The 17,481-nt window shown below is 36.8% G+C and overlaps 2 protein-coding genes across 4 annotated transcripts in view; one reads left to right on the top strand and one right to left on the bottom strand.

The window, feature by feature from the left end:
- The window catches only part of LOC137253253 (uncharacterized), a 48,689-nt gene extending 45,253 nt beyond the window's left edge, over positions 1-3,436 (top strand). Inside the window, exons 8-9 of the mRNA XM_067789843.1 lie at positions 2,074-2,208; positions 2,274-3,436. Coding sequence (XP_067645944.1) covers positions 2,074-2,208; positions 2,274-2,420 — 282 coding nt within the window. The 3' untranslated portion in view covers positions 2,421-3,436. The remainder of the gene's footprint in view (positions 1-2,073; positions 2,209-2,273) is intronic.
- A 139-nt stretch (positions 3,437-3,575) lies between these two features.
- Positions 3,576-14,810, bottom strand: S1P (membrane-bound transcription factor site-1 protease). 3 transcript variants are annotated; one of them, XM_067789842.1, is made up of 7 exons: positions 14,454-14,783; positions 13,883-14,389; positions 10,657-11,509; positions 9,854-10,593; positions 5,124-5,832; positions 4,968-5,062; positions 3,576-4,399 (listed from the first exon to the last, which is right to left on the bottom strand). In XM_067789842.1, exons 1-7 carry the CDS (start codon positions 14,661-14,663, stop codon positions 4,361-4,363), a joined length of 3,153 nt encoding a protein of 1,050 aa, XP_067645943.1. In that variant the 5' UTR covers positions 14,664-14,783; the 3' UTR covers positions 3,576-4,360. The 3 variants fall into 3 exon arrangements, with proteins under 3 accessions (XP_067645943.1, XP_067645942.1, XP_067645940.1); XM_067789841.1 differs by lacking the exon at positions 3,576-4,399 and having other exon boundaries at positions 4,825-5,062; positions 14,454-14,607; positions 14,684-14,810; XM_067789839.1 differs by lacking the exon at positions 3,576-4,399 and having other exon boundaries at positions 4,825-5,062; positions 14,454-14,782.
- Positions 14,811-17,481: the final 2,671 nt, after the last annotated feature.

Here is a 17,481-nt window from a genome sequence, read left to right as displayed (position 1 = left end):
AGGTATTAGATTAAGAAATGTACGATAGTGAAGATAGAAATTAGGTTATAATGTATCAAGGTCAATACAGTGCGAGCTGTAACTCTGAACACAAATAGCGAATTGTATCAGATTAAGAAATGTATGACAGTAAAAATAGAAATTAAATGTATGTATCGAGGTCGATACAGTTTCAAGCTGGCCGAGTTGTAAGATCATAAATGCAACCATGTCAACTAATTAATAGAATAAGCAAAAATACATCACTGTAAAGATAGAAAAGAGAAGATGGTGGACTTCCGGTTCATTATTGAATTGACGACTGAAGAATAAAGTATTAAGATAATTAATCCGGACGTTTCTGCTGTTTTATTAACCATCGAAGGTAGAAATTACAATTTCAACAAAATTTTAAACAATCATTAGGCCTTTTTGTATAATAACTGCAATTGGTCCAAACATAGCACACAAAATATTTAATAGGCAACTCTGTCTTGTGAGAGAGCGATCAGCTGACACGTTCTTACGGAAAAAATCAAAATTGTTTTGATTTCTACGTTCCGGGCTACGTACGTATGTGCGTTGAACGTCGGTGAGTTTTCGTTTACATTGCACACTTATAAGTTAGGTCGTATCAGCTGACACGTTTTTTCTACGTACGTTCGTGGGTAACTGCCGCTTTAGCGTTGATTGCATCGCTTGCGCTGAATCAACTAATGAGTACTATTTTTAGTTGTGTCAATGTGGTTAAGAATAAGTGAACAGTTTTTTTACGCATAAAGCGTATTATTTTAAATTCTGATTATCTTGTTGCATAAAAGTTTTAACTTTGTTGTGTATTAATTAAAATTGTGTCTTTTTATACGTAAAGAGTAAGTAAATTTTTCAGTTAAAGGGGCATAATTAGATATAGTACCAAACGTAAAATAAAAATATTTCAGTGAGATAGTCATAATTCAAAATTGCTATATATTTTTTCCGTAAACAAATAATTATAAAAAATTTCGTCAATTCATTTTATAATGAAGGTCTCCTTCTTTGTAAAACTGGATTTTGGTATAATATTACAGACGTTTTCACATAAACCGTTTTTCTTCTCTCCTGAACATTTACATTTTTCAAGTTGTGACTCTTTTGTAGTTAGTGTGCGATATGTACGCCAGCCGAGACAAACAGCCCAATTCTAAACAAAAGTTCCGTGCGGGTTTTTTCCCTTCTCCCATTCCTCGTATTCTAAATAAAAATTCCTTGTGAGTTTTTTCACTTCTCCCTTTCCTCCTATTCTGAACAATGTTCAAAAAAGCGGAAACCGGTTATGGGAGAAAAGTTGGTATTATGAATGTGGGGGAGAGGGAGATTTCTCCGCCATTTCTTAGGAGGTTTTTCACTTGTTAAATTAAAGCGAATGCATCAAAATATTTAAAGGAAATGGGTTCTTTTAAGAAAGAACACTTATTTGTACAAATTTATGCTAAAATATTTACATTCTACTACAATATTCTTTATTTTAAGTCGAAAAGTATGTCATAAGCAACGGAAGAGCTCTTGGTATATTTGATGCAGCCATCCAGAAATTCCGCAAGGATTTTTTAAGAAGGCTTAAATAGATTTTGGCTAATGACGAAAGAAGAATTCAACTCGACGTGGCCGCCAAAAAAATGCTTTGCTGAATGGAAGCAGGCAACTCCGGCGGATTTGTGTTATCCCGCCGTCTTCTTCTTCTTATGCTCCTCTGTTGATGTTGCTGTGGCACCAATTCATTACCCATTTCAGTGAATACCACATGAAATGTAATACTGTGCATTGTTTATACATATTTTATTTTTTAATTTCAAACAAATTTGCAACAATAATTAAACTTTCCAATGTTTTAAACAAAATAAGAAATGCGCAACGAAATTTCAATTGGCAAAACAGCTGACTTCGAAAATTCGAAATTCCTATTCCCCAATTATTGTTCTCCCTAGGAGAAAAGAATTGGAGGAATTTTTCCGCGGAAATAAAAAAATCCGCGAGTACAAAATTCCGAGAGAATATTTAGAATTGGGCTGAAAGTGATATCTTACCAGTTTATATACATTTTTTTTCTTTCAGATTTCCCGTTTAATGAAAGATACCAATTGCAGTTTAAATCGCATTCGCCTATCTAAAGTTTCGCATCAAAAAAATCCACTAAAATTCAATTTTAAGAGAAGAGAATGTAAGCGTTACAAGGATACTCTACTAAAGGTATGCTGAGCTTAAAATCGAAGATGAAAGAAAAATATATGTGTATGGAATGTTTTTAATTTCAGATTTATCAACTTTCAAGCAGTCAAACGAATACCCTTCACCGATCTTCACTCGATCTTTTAGAAGAAACGTGCTTTTCCGCAATTCGCTGCTTGAAATGTAAAGGTCTAAGAAATGTGCCATATCCACTACATATTCAAAATTTGTGAAGAACATCACTTAATGGCCTTCCTATCACTCAGCATATCACGTCTCCCAAACCCCCGCTCTTCCTCCTTACTTGTTTTTGTTTTTCTAAAAACACGTTTCCCTTCCCTTCCAGCGGAGAAGAAAAAGACCATCTCAACACCCAACTAAAGTAACATGTTTGATTTAACGGAGATTTTCCACCCCAAGTTCCGTCTTTTTTTAAGCTGTCCCTATTCGGAAAATTATTTCTCAATTGCGCGCACACATATTCATGGTTCAACTATATGGTTGGCTCATCTCTACAGCAACAAACTACCTTTTGTTCAGATTGTCACAATGTGCGTGTTGGTGTTAGGCGAATGGAATGGGGAGAAAACATAAAACTTCGCAATTCTTGAGTGTTGTGGGAAAATAATGAGCTAAATTAGATGCATTTACTAAAAATATAACTTAAAGTGATGTGAAACTATTTTTTTATAATAAATTGACCAACACGGCAGTAAATAATTGTCAATTGCGATCATCCGGTGGCAAAATCCTGAGCCAGATAAATCCAGATAGGAGTGACCCAGATAATTTGTTAATTACTTCTTTTTTAGTTTGACAACGCTGCCTTTAATAAACCTACTTTTTCAAAAATAGATTTCGCTGCTTAGCCTTTCGCCGTATGAGTTAAATGAAAAACAGCGGCGGCATCTGCCTATCACATTTCACGTGTGCGAAAATTTCACGACATCTGCTTCTCAAGTCTCTCAAAGATCCAGAGCATTCCCGTGAGAATTGAGCGTGAGCCGGAGCTGTTAAACTCACTGGAAGACGGCAAATGTATTGGTTACATTGTGCGTTTTCCATCTCCCTTTGACAATCCCTATACCAGTGAAATGAAAAAATAAAATAAAATCAGCTGAAAAGACACATATTTATGTTTTTTGTCAAACAAAAACAAATTTTAATTTTTGATTTTGTTTATTTTTTTATTTTCTTTTGTTTGGATTTTGATTTGCGCAAAAACTTCAACAAATAAATCATGGACGACCAGAAGATATAAAGTGTTTTTATCAAGATTAAAACCCATAATACTATCTTTCTTAGGAATCTTTTTACAGTTTCATATTTATCGTTTGAGCGAAATTGCTTTTCGATAAGTGATCGTATAACACGATACGGGCCTGATATTAGGCTGACGGCAGAGTGCTCGCTATAAGCTTTACTAGGCGAGAAGCAAATTTTACTTTCATATATTTTACAAGCTTTAAACGTTTCTGGCACTGTGATAGTTTTTACAATTTTCCATGAAAAACAATTTTCATAGTTTTCTATCTTTATATTATAGCAACGCTTTCTGCTTCCACTCTGCCGTCAGCCTTAGTTTGTAAAGCTTGGAATTTATGCGGCATATTTGCAATTTGAGGTTGGAAATCTATATTTGAGTTGAAAAAGTCCTCTCACACCTCACTATTAATCTCCACCTTTTCTCCACTGTATTTGCACTGTTAACTTCAAACACACAAAGATTCGAGGGGCCTACCAGATGCGGTAAAGTTTCTCCCATACGGTTACAATCCCGTAAACTTTCAACAAACAAGTCAAGTTAACATTACACATCACGTACCTTGAACGCGTCATAGTTGTTGATAACATTTTCCGATAATATGTGATGGCAAACTTCATGTCAGCAGTTTCCTTAGAATCCCTTATACGCATGCATGCATCCACTACTAGAACGTACCGGTTATTAAAGGAAAAGAAATTTAGTATTCCACTTCTTATATTGACACATGAGCTGGGCTCGCAGTCATTCTAAAAAATCATAATAAATGGTTTTATTAATTTAACCCTAGTGAGATAACGTACATACGTCTGTGAGACGTACGTTGTTTTAATTTTGCTCTCAGTCTCCCACAATCGTAAAAAAAGAACATTCTCATTCTCAGTTTTCTCAGCTACCATTACAAGCTTGTCAATGGGGGGTGTTTTTCAGTAGTAACTTTTTAATTTGCTGAAATATAAACGATTGTTTTTTAAAAATACGTCTAAGGACGTATCGTTATCTTTTACGTGACTACAAATTTTATAAGTAATTTTTGCCTAAAATGGTAATTTTAGCTAATATTTCTTTAAGTATAGTTTAAAACAGTTAATTCATTCCATTGAAGCACAAAAAATGTATTTCAATTTAATGTTTTTGCTATAAACTGAGGTCCTTCGAAAAGGACTGATTTTTGTAAGGACAAGTCCAAGACAAATCAAACTTAATTTTTAATATATTAAAAAGAAAAACAATATTTTTCTTTAAAAACATTTAAAACAAGTGAATATATATCAAAAAAATTATTTAAAAAAAAATAAGTTTTGTTTTTTTTTTATATCTTTAGGGTCCTTAAACTTGAACACGTCTCTCAGACGTACGTTATCTTTCTAGGGTTAAATTTAAATACTTATAAAATTATTTTATTATCATAAAATGTTAGCTACTAATTTCCTTATAAACCCCATTTTCGTTTAAAATATTTAATGAAGAAAATTAGAACCAGGCTTGTTAAAAGCATAATAAAAATGAGCGAAACCTGGATTGAGCTATCATCCTCTTCATGCGATGGCAAAGCAGCATTAGCATGCTTTGATTCTGCGTGTAAATTTAAAAGCTCAATGACTTTGTGATCTGAAAAATAGAAAGCGCAAAATTTAATTAAATAAATATACTACTAAATATAAATGTCTACCTTTACTAGCTTGTAATAAGTTCAAATCAATTTGCTTTAAACGGTTTGAAGCTAATTTCAAATCGGCTGAATTAACACTTTGCGGTTGCAACCAATCCAAAAGTTCACACGCTTCAGTCTCCTTTTTATGAAATTTATTATTTGAATCGATGACTTTGGAATGTAAATGCAAATTACTGCTATATAAACGCAATGGTAGCGTATGCGCCGTACTGGGATAAAATTCCGAGTTGCGATTTAATTTTTGTAATAATTCAGACTTATATGAACTTTGTGTATATTCGAGTATGGCATCCAAAAGCCAAAAACAGGCCTTTTCCAAATGTATGGAGTCTAAGCAATTTGAATCGCTGTAAACTGCTATGCGCCCACTTGTACTTTTGCTTGTAATGGAAATTTTTTGTGTTAGAACCTGTTTTATATTTTTATTCTCTATTAAAGCTAATTTATTAGGTGCTTTGGCGTCGTCATCCTCATAGTTAGCATTTTTAAGCTCTTCTAACAAAATACGTTTGTTAATAATTGGATTACGTTCGGCTGATATTTCTGTCTCAACATTTGGCTGTTCCACTTTGTTCTCTTCGTAACTCGAATGTGTTTGGGCATTTTCGGTTATGTAATGTTTACGTAATTCGCTTTCGGTTTGAAAAAGTCCGAGTATTGGCTTGAACTGTTTTTTAATATCAGCTGTATTGGGGTTCTCCAAAATCTGTTTAAAACAAACATGAACATTTTAAATTCGATTTGCAGAACATGAATACGAAAATATATGAAAAATTTTTTTGTATCATCTGGAATCAGGTAAAATGAAGAAAAACAGCAATAAAAAAAGAATAAAAAAATTTTAAGCACTTCCTTTATATAAATGGACAAAAATCAGCGAAAAATGTCTCCTTATATTTTTACTTCTCATAAATATTTGTGCAATTTCTATATCAAAATTCAAAAATTAAACTTTAGCAAGAATATGTCTTTATATAAGGAGACATTTTTCGCTGATTTTTGTCCATTTATATAAAGGAAGTGCTTAAAATTTTTTTATTTTAGTTTTATTTCTCCTTTTCTTACATATTCGCGGCGTCTTATCCTATCTGTGAAGTTTTACAGTTGTAGCTCAATGAGAACTTACATAAAAATCAATCCCGGAATTCCCTACGCACGGTTTGATTTTTCTTAATATCTCATTCCGTGCGCCCCCTAGCGAAACTTTTTGTATTGTGTCAACGGCTGTCATCGACCTCTGAATTAAGCTCTAAATTTTTAGCATCTAGCTCATCGAAAAGTTACTTAAAACCCGGTTTCAAATTTCCAAATTATTACCTAATTTTTTCGACCCGTGCGCCACCTAACGGATTTTTTCTCCTTTTGTTCCTTTGTCACGGTGTCTTAACCTGTCTCCGAAGTTTCGTGTTTGTAGCTCAATGCGAAGTTACTTTAAAATCGATCTCAAAACACCAAATTTCTAAATTCTTATCTAAATATTTCGATCCCTGCGCCACCTAACGGAATTTTTTTCTCGTTTTCTTAAATTTTCTCGGATTCTTATCCTATCTGTGAAGTTTTACAGTTGTAGCTCAATGAGAACTTACATAAAAATCAATCCCGAAATTCCCTCCGTTCCGTTTGATTTTTCTAAATATATCATCCCGTGCATCCCTAGCGAATGTTGTTGTTGTTGTTGTTGTAGCGATAAGGTTGCTCCCCGAAGGCTTTGGGGAGTGTTATCGATGTGATGGTCCTTTGCCGGATAAAGATCCGGTACGCTCCGGTACCACAGCACCATTAAGGTGCTAGCCCGACCATCTCGGGAACGATTTATGTGGCCACATTAAACCTTCAGGCCATTCCCCCCTCCCCACCCCCAAGTTCCATGAGGAGCTTGTGGTCGCCAGAGCCTCGTCTGTTAGTGAAACAGGATTCAGGACAATTGGGTTCGGAGAAGCTATATATTGCGCTGGCAACCTGTTTGTGTTTTTTTTTTTTTATTTTAACCTGTAGGGTTGCGTTATACAACCCCTTGAATCTGGTATTTTAGTCGCCTCTTACGACAGGCATATCTACCGCGGGTATATTCTGATCCCCTAACCCGCTGGGGCGTCCCTAGCGAATCTTTTTGTATCGTGTCATCGGCTGTCATCGACCTCTGAATTAAGCTCTAAATTTTTAGCCTCTACCTCATCGAGAAGTTACTTAAAACCCGGTTTCAAATTTCCATATTATTACCTAATTTTTTCGATCCGTGCGCCACCTAACGAATTTTTTCTGCTTTTGTTCCTTTGTCACGGTGTCTTAACCTGTCTCTGAAGTTTCATGTTTGTAGCTCAATGAGAAGTTACTTTAAAATCTACACCAAATTTCCAAAATCTTATCTAAATATTTCGATCCGTGCGCCACCTAACGGAATTTTTTCTCCTTTTCTTAAATTTTCTCGGCGTCTTATCCTATCTGTGAAGTTTTACAGTTGTAGCTCAATGAGAACTTACACAAAAATCAATCCCAAAATTCCCTACGTTTCGTACGATTTTTCTAAATATGTATCTCATCCCGTGCGGCTCTAGCGAATCTTTTTATATCGTGTCATCGGCGTCATCGACCTCTGAATTAAATTTGAAATTTCAAGTCTCAAACTCATCGAGAAGTTACTGAAAAGCTGGTTTGAAAATTTTCAAACTCTTATCTAATTATTTCGATCCGTGCGCCACCTAACGGATATATCCCCCTTTTGTTGCATTGTCACGGTGTTCTAACCTACGTGTAAAGTTTCATGTTTGTAGCTCATTGAGCAGTTACTTAAAAATCGATTGCAAGATTTGTATGAAAAGCGGACAAACATTCAAACGACCTAATATAAAGGAAGGTAAAATATACAAAGATACATTAATATTTCGGAAATTTTTGTACTGAATTTTCTGGACGAATAGGGACAGCCTTTTTATTAATATCGAAGATCGGTATTATTTTTTTGCAAGAATATTGCAAGATACTCTTTTCCTAATTTCCTTCTAAAATTTGTTGCAAAACTAGCGTACCCGGCACCCTTTATTCTACCAAAAAACTGGTTTACCTATTTTTAAAAAGGGTGCTTCTTCCAGTCTTCGCTATCTTCCCTTTGTCTTTTACTTCATCTTCCATTTTCTTCTAATTTTCCTCCATACCTTATTCCATTTATAAGGAATATGCTCTAGGAGTCTTCTTAGACATTGCCGGGGCTTTAACAATGTTTCTAAATGGGCGATTATGGATGGTCTTAATTACATTAAAGCACATCCAGCCTTAACCAGATGGATCGGCTGCATGTTAAATTGCAGGAAGATTACATGACAATGGGGATTGTACGAGGCCACGAAATCAGTGGACAGGGGCCTGCCGCAGGGAGGAGTGCTATCACCTCTGTTGTGGACGCTGGTCATCAACCAACTATTCAGGCGATTCGATGAGGGACCCGTGAAACTTACGGCTTACGCGGATGACGTTGCAATTGTCATAAGTGGAAAGTGCCCTCCAATGATTAGCTCTTTGATGGATCGGGCGCTTCGGGATATTCATACCTGGGCATATAATGTCGGGTTGAAAGTTAACGCGGAGAAGACGGATATGGTCTTGTTTTGAAAGGGGTACAAGGTCCCAAATTGGACCAGGCCTAAGTTAGGAGGGGTGACCCTACAGGAGAAACCTTGCACAAAATATAGAGGAATCATCCTAGACAGTAAGCTGTCATGGAAGCCCAACGCGGAGGAGAGTGTTAAGAAGACCTCAACGGCACTTTATGCATGTAAAAGTATGCTGGGGTGTACGCAGGGCTTATCGCCCTCTCTTTCTCATTGCGTTTTTACAGCGATTGTAAGCCCCATTCTATACTATTGAGTTCTTGTTTGGTGGAAAGCCACTCACAAAAAACAACCTACCTCAAAAAATTAGAGGGGGTCTGCAGACTATCAATGTTTAGCCTTACAGGAGCCCTGATAACAACCCTGACGGCTGCACAGTATGCCATTCTGCACATTCCACCTGTAGACCTGCTAGCAAAGAACATAGCGTTACCAACTGCAACCAGGCTCGGTGTCTCGGGGCATCTTGGGCGCCATAGTAGTATAGCGTCATCCATCACAAGACGAACAGACTACCTGATTCCCTATCTGCGCTTCGAGGGAGATCTTAAGGCCACAAATCAGGTGGACGGTTGGCGCAAGGGTGCTCAAATGGCGGACGAGGCGATAAATGGGTACACAGATGGTTCCAAATTGGTGAAGGAGTAGGGTCTGCGGTATACTGTGCTCATACGGAAATAAACAGATCCTATAGGCTGCCGAATTACTGTAGCGTTTTGCAAGCGGAAATATTAGTCGTTCTCGACTCTCACTCCCTCTCCCAATTCCACGCCAACTCCAACTCCCACTCCCAATTCTACTCTCATTCCAATTCCCACTCCCACTCACTCTCCAGTTTTCCCTCTCTATCCCATTCTCGTCTACTTTATCTTTAATTTTTCTCCATACTTTATTACATTTATTTCCCTCCCACTAAACCCCTTTACCTTCCCACTCCCAATTAAACTCCCTTTCCAACTCCCACTCCCATTTCCATTCAAATTCCCACTCCCATTTCCACACCCACACCTCTCCCATGTATGGAATATCTATACCAAATATTGAATACCTGCTATGGTTTCTTAAGACGGGGCGTGGCACCGCCCACTTAAAAAAAATTTTTTTTTTCAATATAAGACTTACTTCAAATCCCTGATCCTGCAACTCAGCACCGATTACAATATTATCAGTACCACGCGGTATTTTTGCCAAAGTAGTACCACTGGCTATATACATCGAATGATCACCCATAGCGAAAAAGCCTTCGGCTATAAAATCACTAAAAGCAATGCCATAAGGTTTTAGCAATTCATTTAACGCCGGTATATTGGCGCCACCAGTGTCAGGTATCCACCATTGACGTGTATTCTCATCGAAAAATTTAATTTTTTTCATTACGGTTGTATTATACCAATCGGCAAATATTATAACGCTCAATCCTTCGCTATATACATCATTTTCGATTTTTTTTATTTCTGCATCAAAAAATTCTTCCTCAGGATCGACTATGAGTAATGTACCATACTCGGAGGCGTTAAAACAAGTGTACGGCATACGTAAAATATCGATGTAATAGCCGGTATTACGTAAATGTGTATACATTTCACGAAAATTCGTATGTAAGTGATCGGCGCGCCAATCCAAAGGATCAGATTTGATTTTTAAATTGTCTCGTGGCATATAACCAGGTGGATATTTTAAGCTATGATATTGATCCCAAAGAATACGTTTATTTCTTGGTGGTTTTGGTATGACAGTTACTTTGAGAGGAAATTTAATGTTGCGCACAATTTTACCTTCTTGTTTCTCTGGCACACATTCGATCTCTAGGCTAATATGGCCTTCAGCAACCCCTTTAAATTCTACGCCTTTTTGGTTTACAGCTAAAGAGAGAAAGAGGGGAAGGGCAAATGGGAAAATATTAATCAAACTAAAATGGTACTTACCTATGTGTACCGACATCCACCCCGACCATGGCCATAAGCTGGGCAAATAGGAGACTGCAATATTTAAAATATTTCCATGTTTATCAGCATGTGGATGCCACGTAGGCGCTTCTCTTATTACACCCGTCACGGCAATACCGTTTAATATGGTAACATTAACAATGACAGGCATGCTACCAAAAAATAACGGCTGTGAACTATAAGGCCACATATAAGTTTCAGTGAAATCTAAGTATTCTGGACTTAGAGTTATTTTCGGCTCATAGGTAAGTAATAACTGCATGCTTTTTAATATATTCAATTTGCCATGACCTTGTTCAAACATGTTATTATCCGTTAAACGTTCGGCTCCTTCAATTAATATTTGTTTCATTGATGATGGATTAATGAGATGAAGCTTTGATAGCGCACCACTTGCTATTAACGCCACAGCACCAGCCACAACTGGCGAAGCTACGGAAGTACCAGAAAGTGAACGACAGCCACCATGAACATTGCTTCCTTTCACTTGACTACCAAATGTGACTATATCCGGCTTGAGTCTACCATAACCCCATGGAAGTTCCCATGTTGTCATACCTCTAGAGCTGAATTTTGCTACTTTATTTTCAAAATTAATACCACCAACACCAATGACATCACTCTGATCGCCAGGATTATTTAGCGTGCCATAGAGTGGACCATCATTACCTATGGCAGAAATCATAATAACTTTATTGGCTGACAACTCCAGCACTTTGTCCACAAAGGGATAATCCAAAAAATCTGGGCCACCTATGCTTAAGTTAAGTACTTTGATTTTTTTAAAAATAGCATAATTGAATGCATCCAAGAACCAGGAAGTGTAGGATACCTAACAAATAAAAAAATATTTAGTATAAGCAAAATGAGTATCGAGGGTTCAGTGGAAGACTGTCCTACTAAGAACTTATTTCAAAAATAATGCTTCTTGCATCGGATATGAATTTGAAAGTTTTTGTTGTTGTTGTAGCAATGCTTCGCCCCATCCAATATAGGGATTGGTTCCACAATGCAATTGAAAAGATGATTGATGTCATGTGGGAACACGTTACAGGAGTGGCTCATATTAGGTATGTGGGCGTAGTCTGTATAAGTAAGAGTTTGACCAATTACAGTATCCAGGACGAAATTGTCCCAGACCCCGGCGGGCTAGGGGGCTTAGAATATTCACGCGGCAGGTATGCCTGTCGTAAGATGCGACTAATATACCCAAATGATTCGAGGGGTTGTGTAGCGCAACCTTTTCGAAGGGCTGCCAGCGTAATTTATAGCTTCTCCAACCCAATTGTCAACCTCACCTACCGTTGCCATTCCTGTTTCTTTAGTAGCTGAGGCTGTTTCTGATGGAACTAGGTGGAGGGGCCGAGATGGCCTAGAGGGTTGAATGTGGTCATATTAAATCGTTGCCGATATGGTCGGGCCTGTATCTTAATATTGCTTGTTACCGGAACGTACAGGATCTACATATATCCGGCAAAGGACCATCAACATCGATAATACTCCCTAAAATAATTGTGGAGTGTCTTTATAGCTATTCGCAGCATACAAGCGGCTGGCCAATTACTTTATGGGTAGCTATGAGTTTGTCTTAACTAAACTAAACCTTCCAATCCTGTTAAAACTACAGATTTCCTCAGGCTTCCGATAAAGGATATTGACAATTTGTGCCCCCAGCGGGTTAGGGGGTTAGGATATACCCGCGGTATGTATGCCTGTCGTAAGAGGCGACTCACATTCACTCGGAGAAACGCATGCATAATGAACAGCTTTTACTTTAACGATAGCGACTCATTCAATCGTACAACTACTGTTAAGGATTTAGGAGTATACTTAGACTCGAAGCTTAGATTCGACTTTCATAGGGAGTACATAATCAGTGCTGCCAATTCAAAACTCGGCTTTCTCAAACGTAATTCCAAAGACTTTTTTGATCCGCTAACGCTGAAAAGTCTTTACATTAGCCTTGTAAGATCCACTTTGGAATATGCCTGCATCATTTGGGACTCAGACTTTGTAACACATTCCAGCCGGTTAGAAAGAGTTCAAAGGAGATTCACTAAATTCGCGCTTCGACGAATGTTCACTTTTGAATCGATGCCATCTTATGCACCAAGATGTAGAATTTTAAATATTCAGTGCCTTAATACTCGAAGGAAAATTTGTGGTATTTTCTTTATCAAAGACATTTACGACAACAAAATCGATTCTCCGGAACTACTTTTTCTTCTCCCCTTCTATGCACCTGAAAGGTGTCTAAGGGACAAATACATTTTCTACGTCCAAACGCGTAGAACGAATTTTGGAAATAATGAACCTATTCACAGAATGATCTCCTTATGTAACTCTGTTTGCAATCATGCCGATTTTAGCTCATGTAAAGAACATTTTAAAGCTGATGTTATTGATTACTTTCTTTTCAATTAATATGTTTCAGTATTCCTATTACTATATAAATGTTTTTACATGTAGTTTTATTTAAGCCGTAGCGAATTTTTTACAAAAATTTTTGTTATAATGTTGTATTTATAAATTGTTACCATATATTTTTCTATCTCGATAATTTTTGTTTAAGTTGTTACATATCTGTGAGGACTATGTTCGGTAGATAATAAATAAATAAATAAATAAATAAATAAAATACCGGATTCAAGGGGATTTCGTAGCGCAGCTCCTTCAGGTTACCAGCGCAATACATAGCTTCTCCAAACCCAATTGTCAACCTCACCTATCGGTGGCGAATTCTGTTTTATTAACAGCCGAGGCTCTGGCGACCCCGAACTCCTCATGGATCTAGGGGGTGGGAGGGCGGTATGGCCTAGAAGGTCGCATATGGTCATAACAAAATGTTCCCGAGATGGTCGGGCCCAAAGCCTTCGGGGAGTGTCCTTATCGCTACAACAACAACAACAACATGAAAATTTGTGAATGGCCGCACCTATTGGATGGAGCGAAGCATGTTACACCATGTGCCCAGAATCTTTTATTACACTCATATTGCGCCATAAAAATTAAAGCATTAAAGTGCCATTCTTGAATTTACCAGTACTGTTAAACACTAAAATGGGTCATAAGCTCGGGTTTATGGCGCAATATTAACGTATTTTTAAAGCATGTTTGTACCTTTTCAACAATATGTTTTAAATACATACTTCTGATATAGGACGTCCTTACGCTTAGCAATCGATATATGAAACAATTTACATACCTGTGAATTTGTGAAAACCCTATATATATGTAACTCAACATCTGGCGCTAAACCGAAACATTCCTTAGCCGATGCAATTACTCCAGCAACAAATGTTCCATGACTAACACCATCATCTAATGATTTTTCATTTGTCCAATTCGTGCGTTCTTTCACACGTCGAAAATGTGGGTGCGATTTTGCTAATCCTGTATCGAAAACGGCCACCTTCACGCCAGCACCTGTTATACCCATACCCCAGAGCACATTCGCTTGTAGCATTGTAGTGATTTGTGCTGGTAAAGCACGCAGTAGATGGCGGCCTAATCGGTTATTATTTGTACTATTAAAATGCAATATTCTTTTTACAATACGTTGTGGTGTAATTTTTTTGATTAATGGATGCAGCTCGAGTTGTATCAAATGAGTGAAGTGTGCATCATAACGTTCGTCTAGTTGTAGCAAATCAAAATCACTTGGACACCGAAAGGCCTTATTTTCACGTTCAATTATATGCCAGTTGGTGAACTGCAAATTATGTGAAAATATACTGGCTAAATAAATTAGAACATATATTTATATATTTACCTACATTAAATCGTCGTAGTGCGGCGTTCAGGAATTTATGCCTGGCATGCGGGAAGTAATAGTGCCGGTATTGTATGATATATTCATTTTGCGAAATTCGAGTTTCAAATGACACTTCTTTAGCGTTTGTACAAATTGCTCCATTTAATTTAAAAACACTATTATAAGTAAATATGTTAAAAAATACAGTTATACACGTAAAAAATAGCAACATATTTTATTTATTGATATCACGTTTTGTTTTGGTTACACTTTCTTATCATTTCATGGAACCATGCTACCAGTTGTTGGTTTAACCGCGGTGACCATATGCCTCCCAGAGGAATAAATATTGTTTTCCTTAAGCGGGAGTCAATAGTGCCGTATGTCATATCGCTGTAGTCGTATCTATAACGTAATCAGCTGTTTATCGTTACGAAGGTAAACCAAAACCCAATTGGTTGGCTACGATACGGTTACGACCTTAGCGGCACCAATAATCGATTGCATTGATTCTCATAAGGTTGGTCGAATCAGCTGTTATAAGGTTCCCGATACGGTTACCGATAAAGCACCAATGTCTCCAGCTTAAGAGTTGGCGCATTGCGCATGGAAACATTAATTCAGCTGTTGTTTATGAGCAATTTTTACGTCATTTCCTTTAGCTCTTGTTTTTTTCTCTCTTTCTTTCATTCGCTGAAGCAGTCAAGTGTGACGTAGTTGCGCAGAACGAAGCAATTTTGAACTCGTGAATCAGAGAACTGCAAAAATCATAATTTTCTTGATTTAATCAAACACTAAAACTTGCATTTACATTCAATCATGCGAATAAACTCATATTGAATAAACTGATAGAACCAACCTTATGTAAATCAATGTAATTGATTAATGGTGCCATACCATAACGGTAAAGCCATAACCATAACATGGCCAACCAATTGGTTTTTGGTTTGTCGCCATATCCATAACCTAAAAATATTTGAGTTGGAGAATTTATTAACTTCTTGTAGATTTTATTTATTGTTTTGGATACATTTATATAATATACTTATGTTTTGTGTTGTATGTTTGTAATTTTATGCATATTCCTCATTTTTATGAAATTTTCTCGATTTTAAGTTAAGGCACCATTAATCGACCACATTGGAGACGGTTACGGATATGGGTAAGGTTACGACTATGGCATTAAGGGCCAATTAATGGTGAATTATAACATTAACACCATAATACGCCAATTACACGGCAAATTGGTAATTGGCACAAGGATTTGACCGGTGTGTGCACTGGTTGCGCTATTTGCGCAGAGAACTGCGCTAAAATCAAAACGATTTTGATATTTACGCATGTCTGCAAATATTGCACATGCTTTTTTCTTCGTGTATGGTGAATCTTACACAGTTTACCTGTGGTTTCTGATAATATAACATCAGTAATTATTGTTAAAAATTGTTAATATCGAAGGCGTAAGGACCATCTCTAGCTTGTAACAGGAATTCACACAAATTTAATAATACAAAATAATTTTTTATACAATTAGAACATGTGTTTCATTTGTTGCGCTAGTTGAAAAATGAATATTACGCAGTGCTGTAAGGAGTTGAGCTGGTATTTCAATTAAAATATATATTTTATAAGTACAATGGAAAATAAACGCTTCTGGTGCGAGTTTTTCGACTTATACCGTGAATTACCAGCACTGTGGAAAATAAATAGTGTTTTTTTATACAATTAGTGCCTTTTTTACACAATTAAAACACATGTTTCATTTGTTGCGCTACTTTAAAAATGAATATTGCGCAGTGTTTTTGTGCCGTGTATGTCAAAATTTTCATTTGCACCAATTTCGTCGTTTTATATTTGCGCATGGTTTTTGTATCATTTATGGGCCGTCTAACCATATAAAACAGCTGATGAAAATCAATGTAATCGATTAATGGTGTCATACCATAACGCTGACGCCATAACCATACCATAGGCAACCAATAGGTTTTTGGTTTCTCACTATATCCATAACCTAAAAATATTTGAGTTGGTGAATTTAATAACTTTTTGTAGATTTTATTCTTTGTTTTTGATACGTTATGACTAAGAGACTTATTTTTTGTGGAATATGTTTGTAATTTTTTGCGTTTCCTTCATTTTTATAAAATTTTCACGATTTTTAGGTTAAGGCACCATTAATCGATCACATTGGAGATGGTTATGGATATGGGTATGATTGCGACTATGGCGTTAGGGTTAAGGGTAATTTTTTACGACAGCATGACACTGCTAATACGCGTAAAAAAATATCGAAAGAGGTATCAAACGACGCGCCTTGACATTAGTATTAATAATCCGAAGACGGAGACTCGAGATTAATATGCGTCTTTTGATACCTCTCTCGATATTTTTGGTAGCGTATTAGCAGTCGAATCCTCAACTAGACTATTATCGCGTTTTGTGCGGATATAGTTTTGGTCTCCAAACCGGTGTTGGACCAATCCAGGGTAATTTTTTATAAGCGCGGCCAAAGGCCGCCAAATCAGAAAGGTGTTCTGCGCAAAAATACTATGGATCGCACCCCCGGTTTCGCAGATACCCGCTGGTCTTTTTCCGGTTTTTCGTTAATATCTTTTGAACGAGTTAATATTTTTATTTTCCGCCTTCGGATTATTAATACTGATGTCAAGACGCGTCGTTTGAAACCTCTCTCGATATTTTTGGTACCGTATTAGCAGTCGACCCCTCAACTAGACTATTACCCAAAACGCTTATGTTCACAATTTTTTTTGTGGGTACTCCAACATTACAACAACCACATGAAAATCGCCAACTTCAACTGCAAATATCCCCGGACAGAGATAAAATTTTTCTTTTCCGTCTTCGGATTATTGTTCTCAAGATTAATACGCGTCGTTTGACACCTCTCAATATTTTTTGACGCGTATTAGCAGTGTCATGCTGTCGTAAAGAATTATCGGGTTAAGGAAGTTTAATTGGCCCTTTAGTACGAACAATTGCAGGGTTTGATATAAATTTAACCGGCAACATTGGATTTCATATGTTTTGAT

Source organism: Eurosta solidaginis, chromosome 5 (assembly GCF_040869045.1).
Source record: "Eurosta solidaginis isolate ZX-2024a chromosome 5, ASM4086904v1, whole genome shotgun sequence".
Taxonomy (NCBI): Eukaryota; Metazoa; Arthropoda; class Insecta; order Diptera; family Tephritidae; genus Eurosta; species Eurosta solidaginis.
This window is presented reverse-complemented; position numbering and strand designations above follow the sequence as displayed.

Excerpts from the sequence above, each read along its gene's own strand:
- S1P (XM_067789839.1), bottom strand. The coding sequence starts at position 14,663 with ATGTTGCTATTTTTTACGTGTATAACTGTATTTTTTAACATATTTACT. Across the intron at positions 14,390-14,453 it reads CCGCACTACGACGATTTAAT|TTCACCAACTGGCATATAAT; the intron begins GTAGGTAAATAT and ends CATAATTTGCAG. Across the intron at positions 10,594-10,656 it reads GTGGATGTCGGTACACATAG|CTGTAAACCAAAAAGGCGTA; the intron begins GTAAGTACCATT and ends TTCTCTCTTTAG.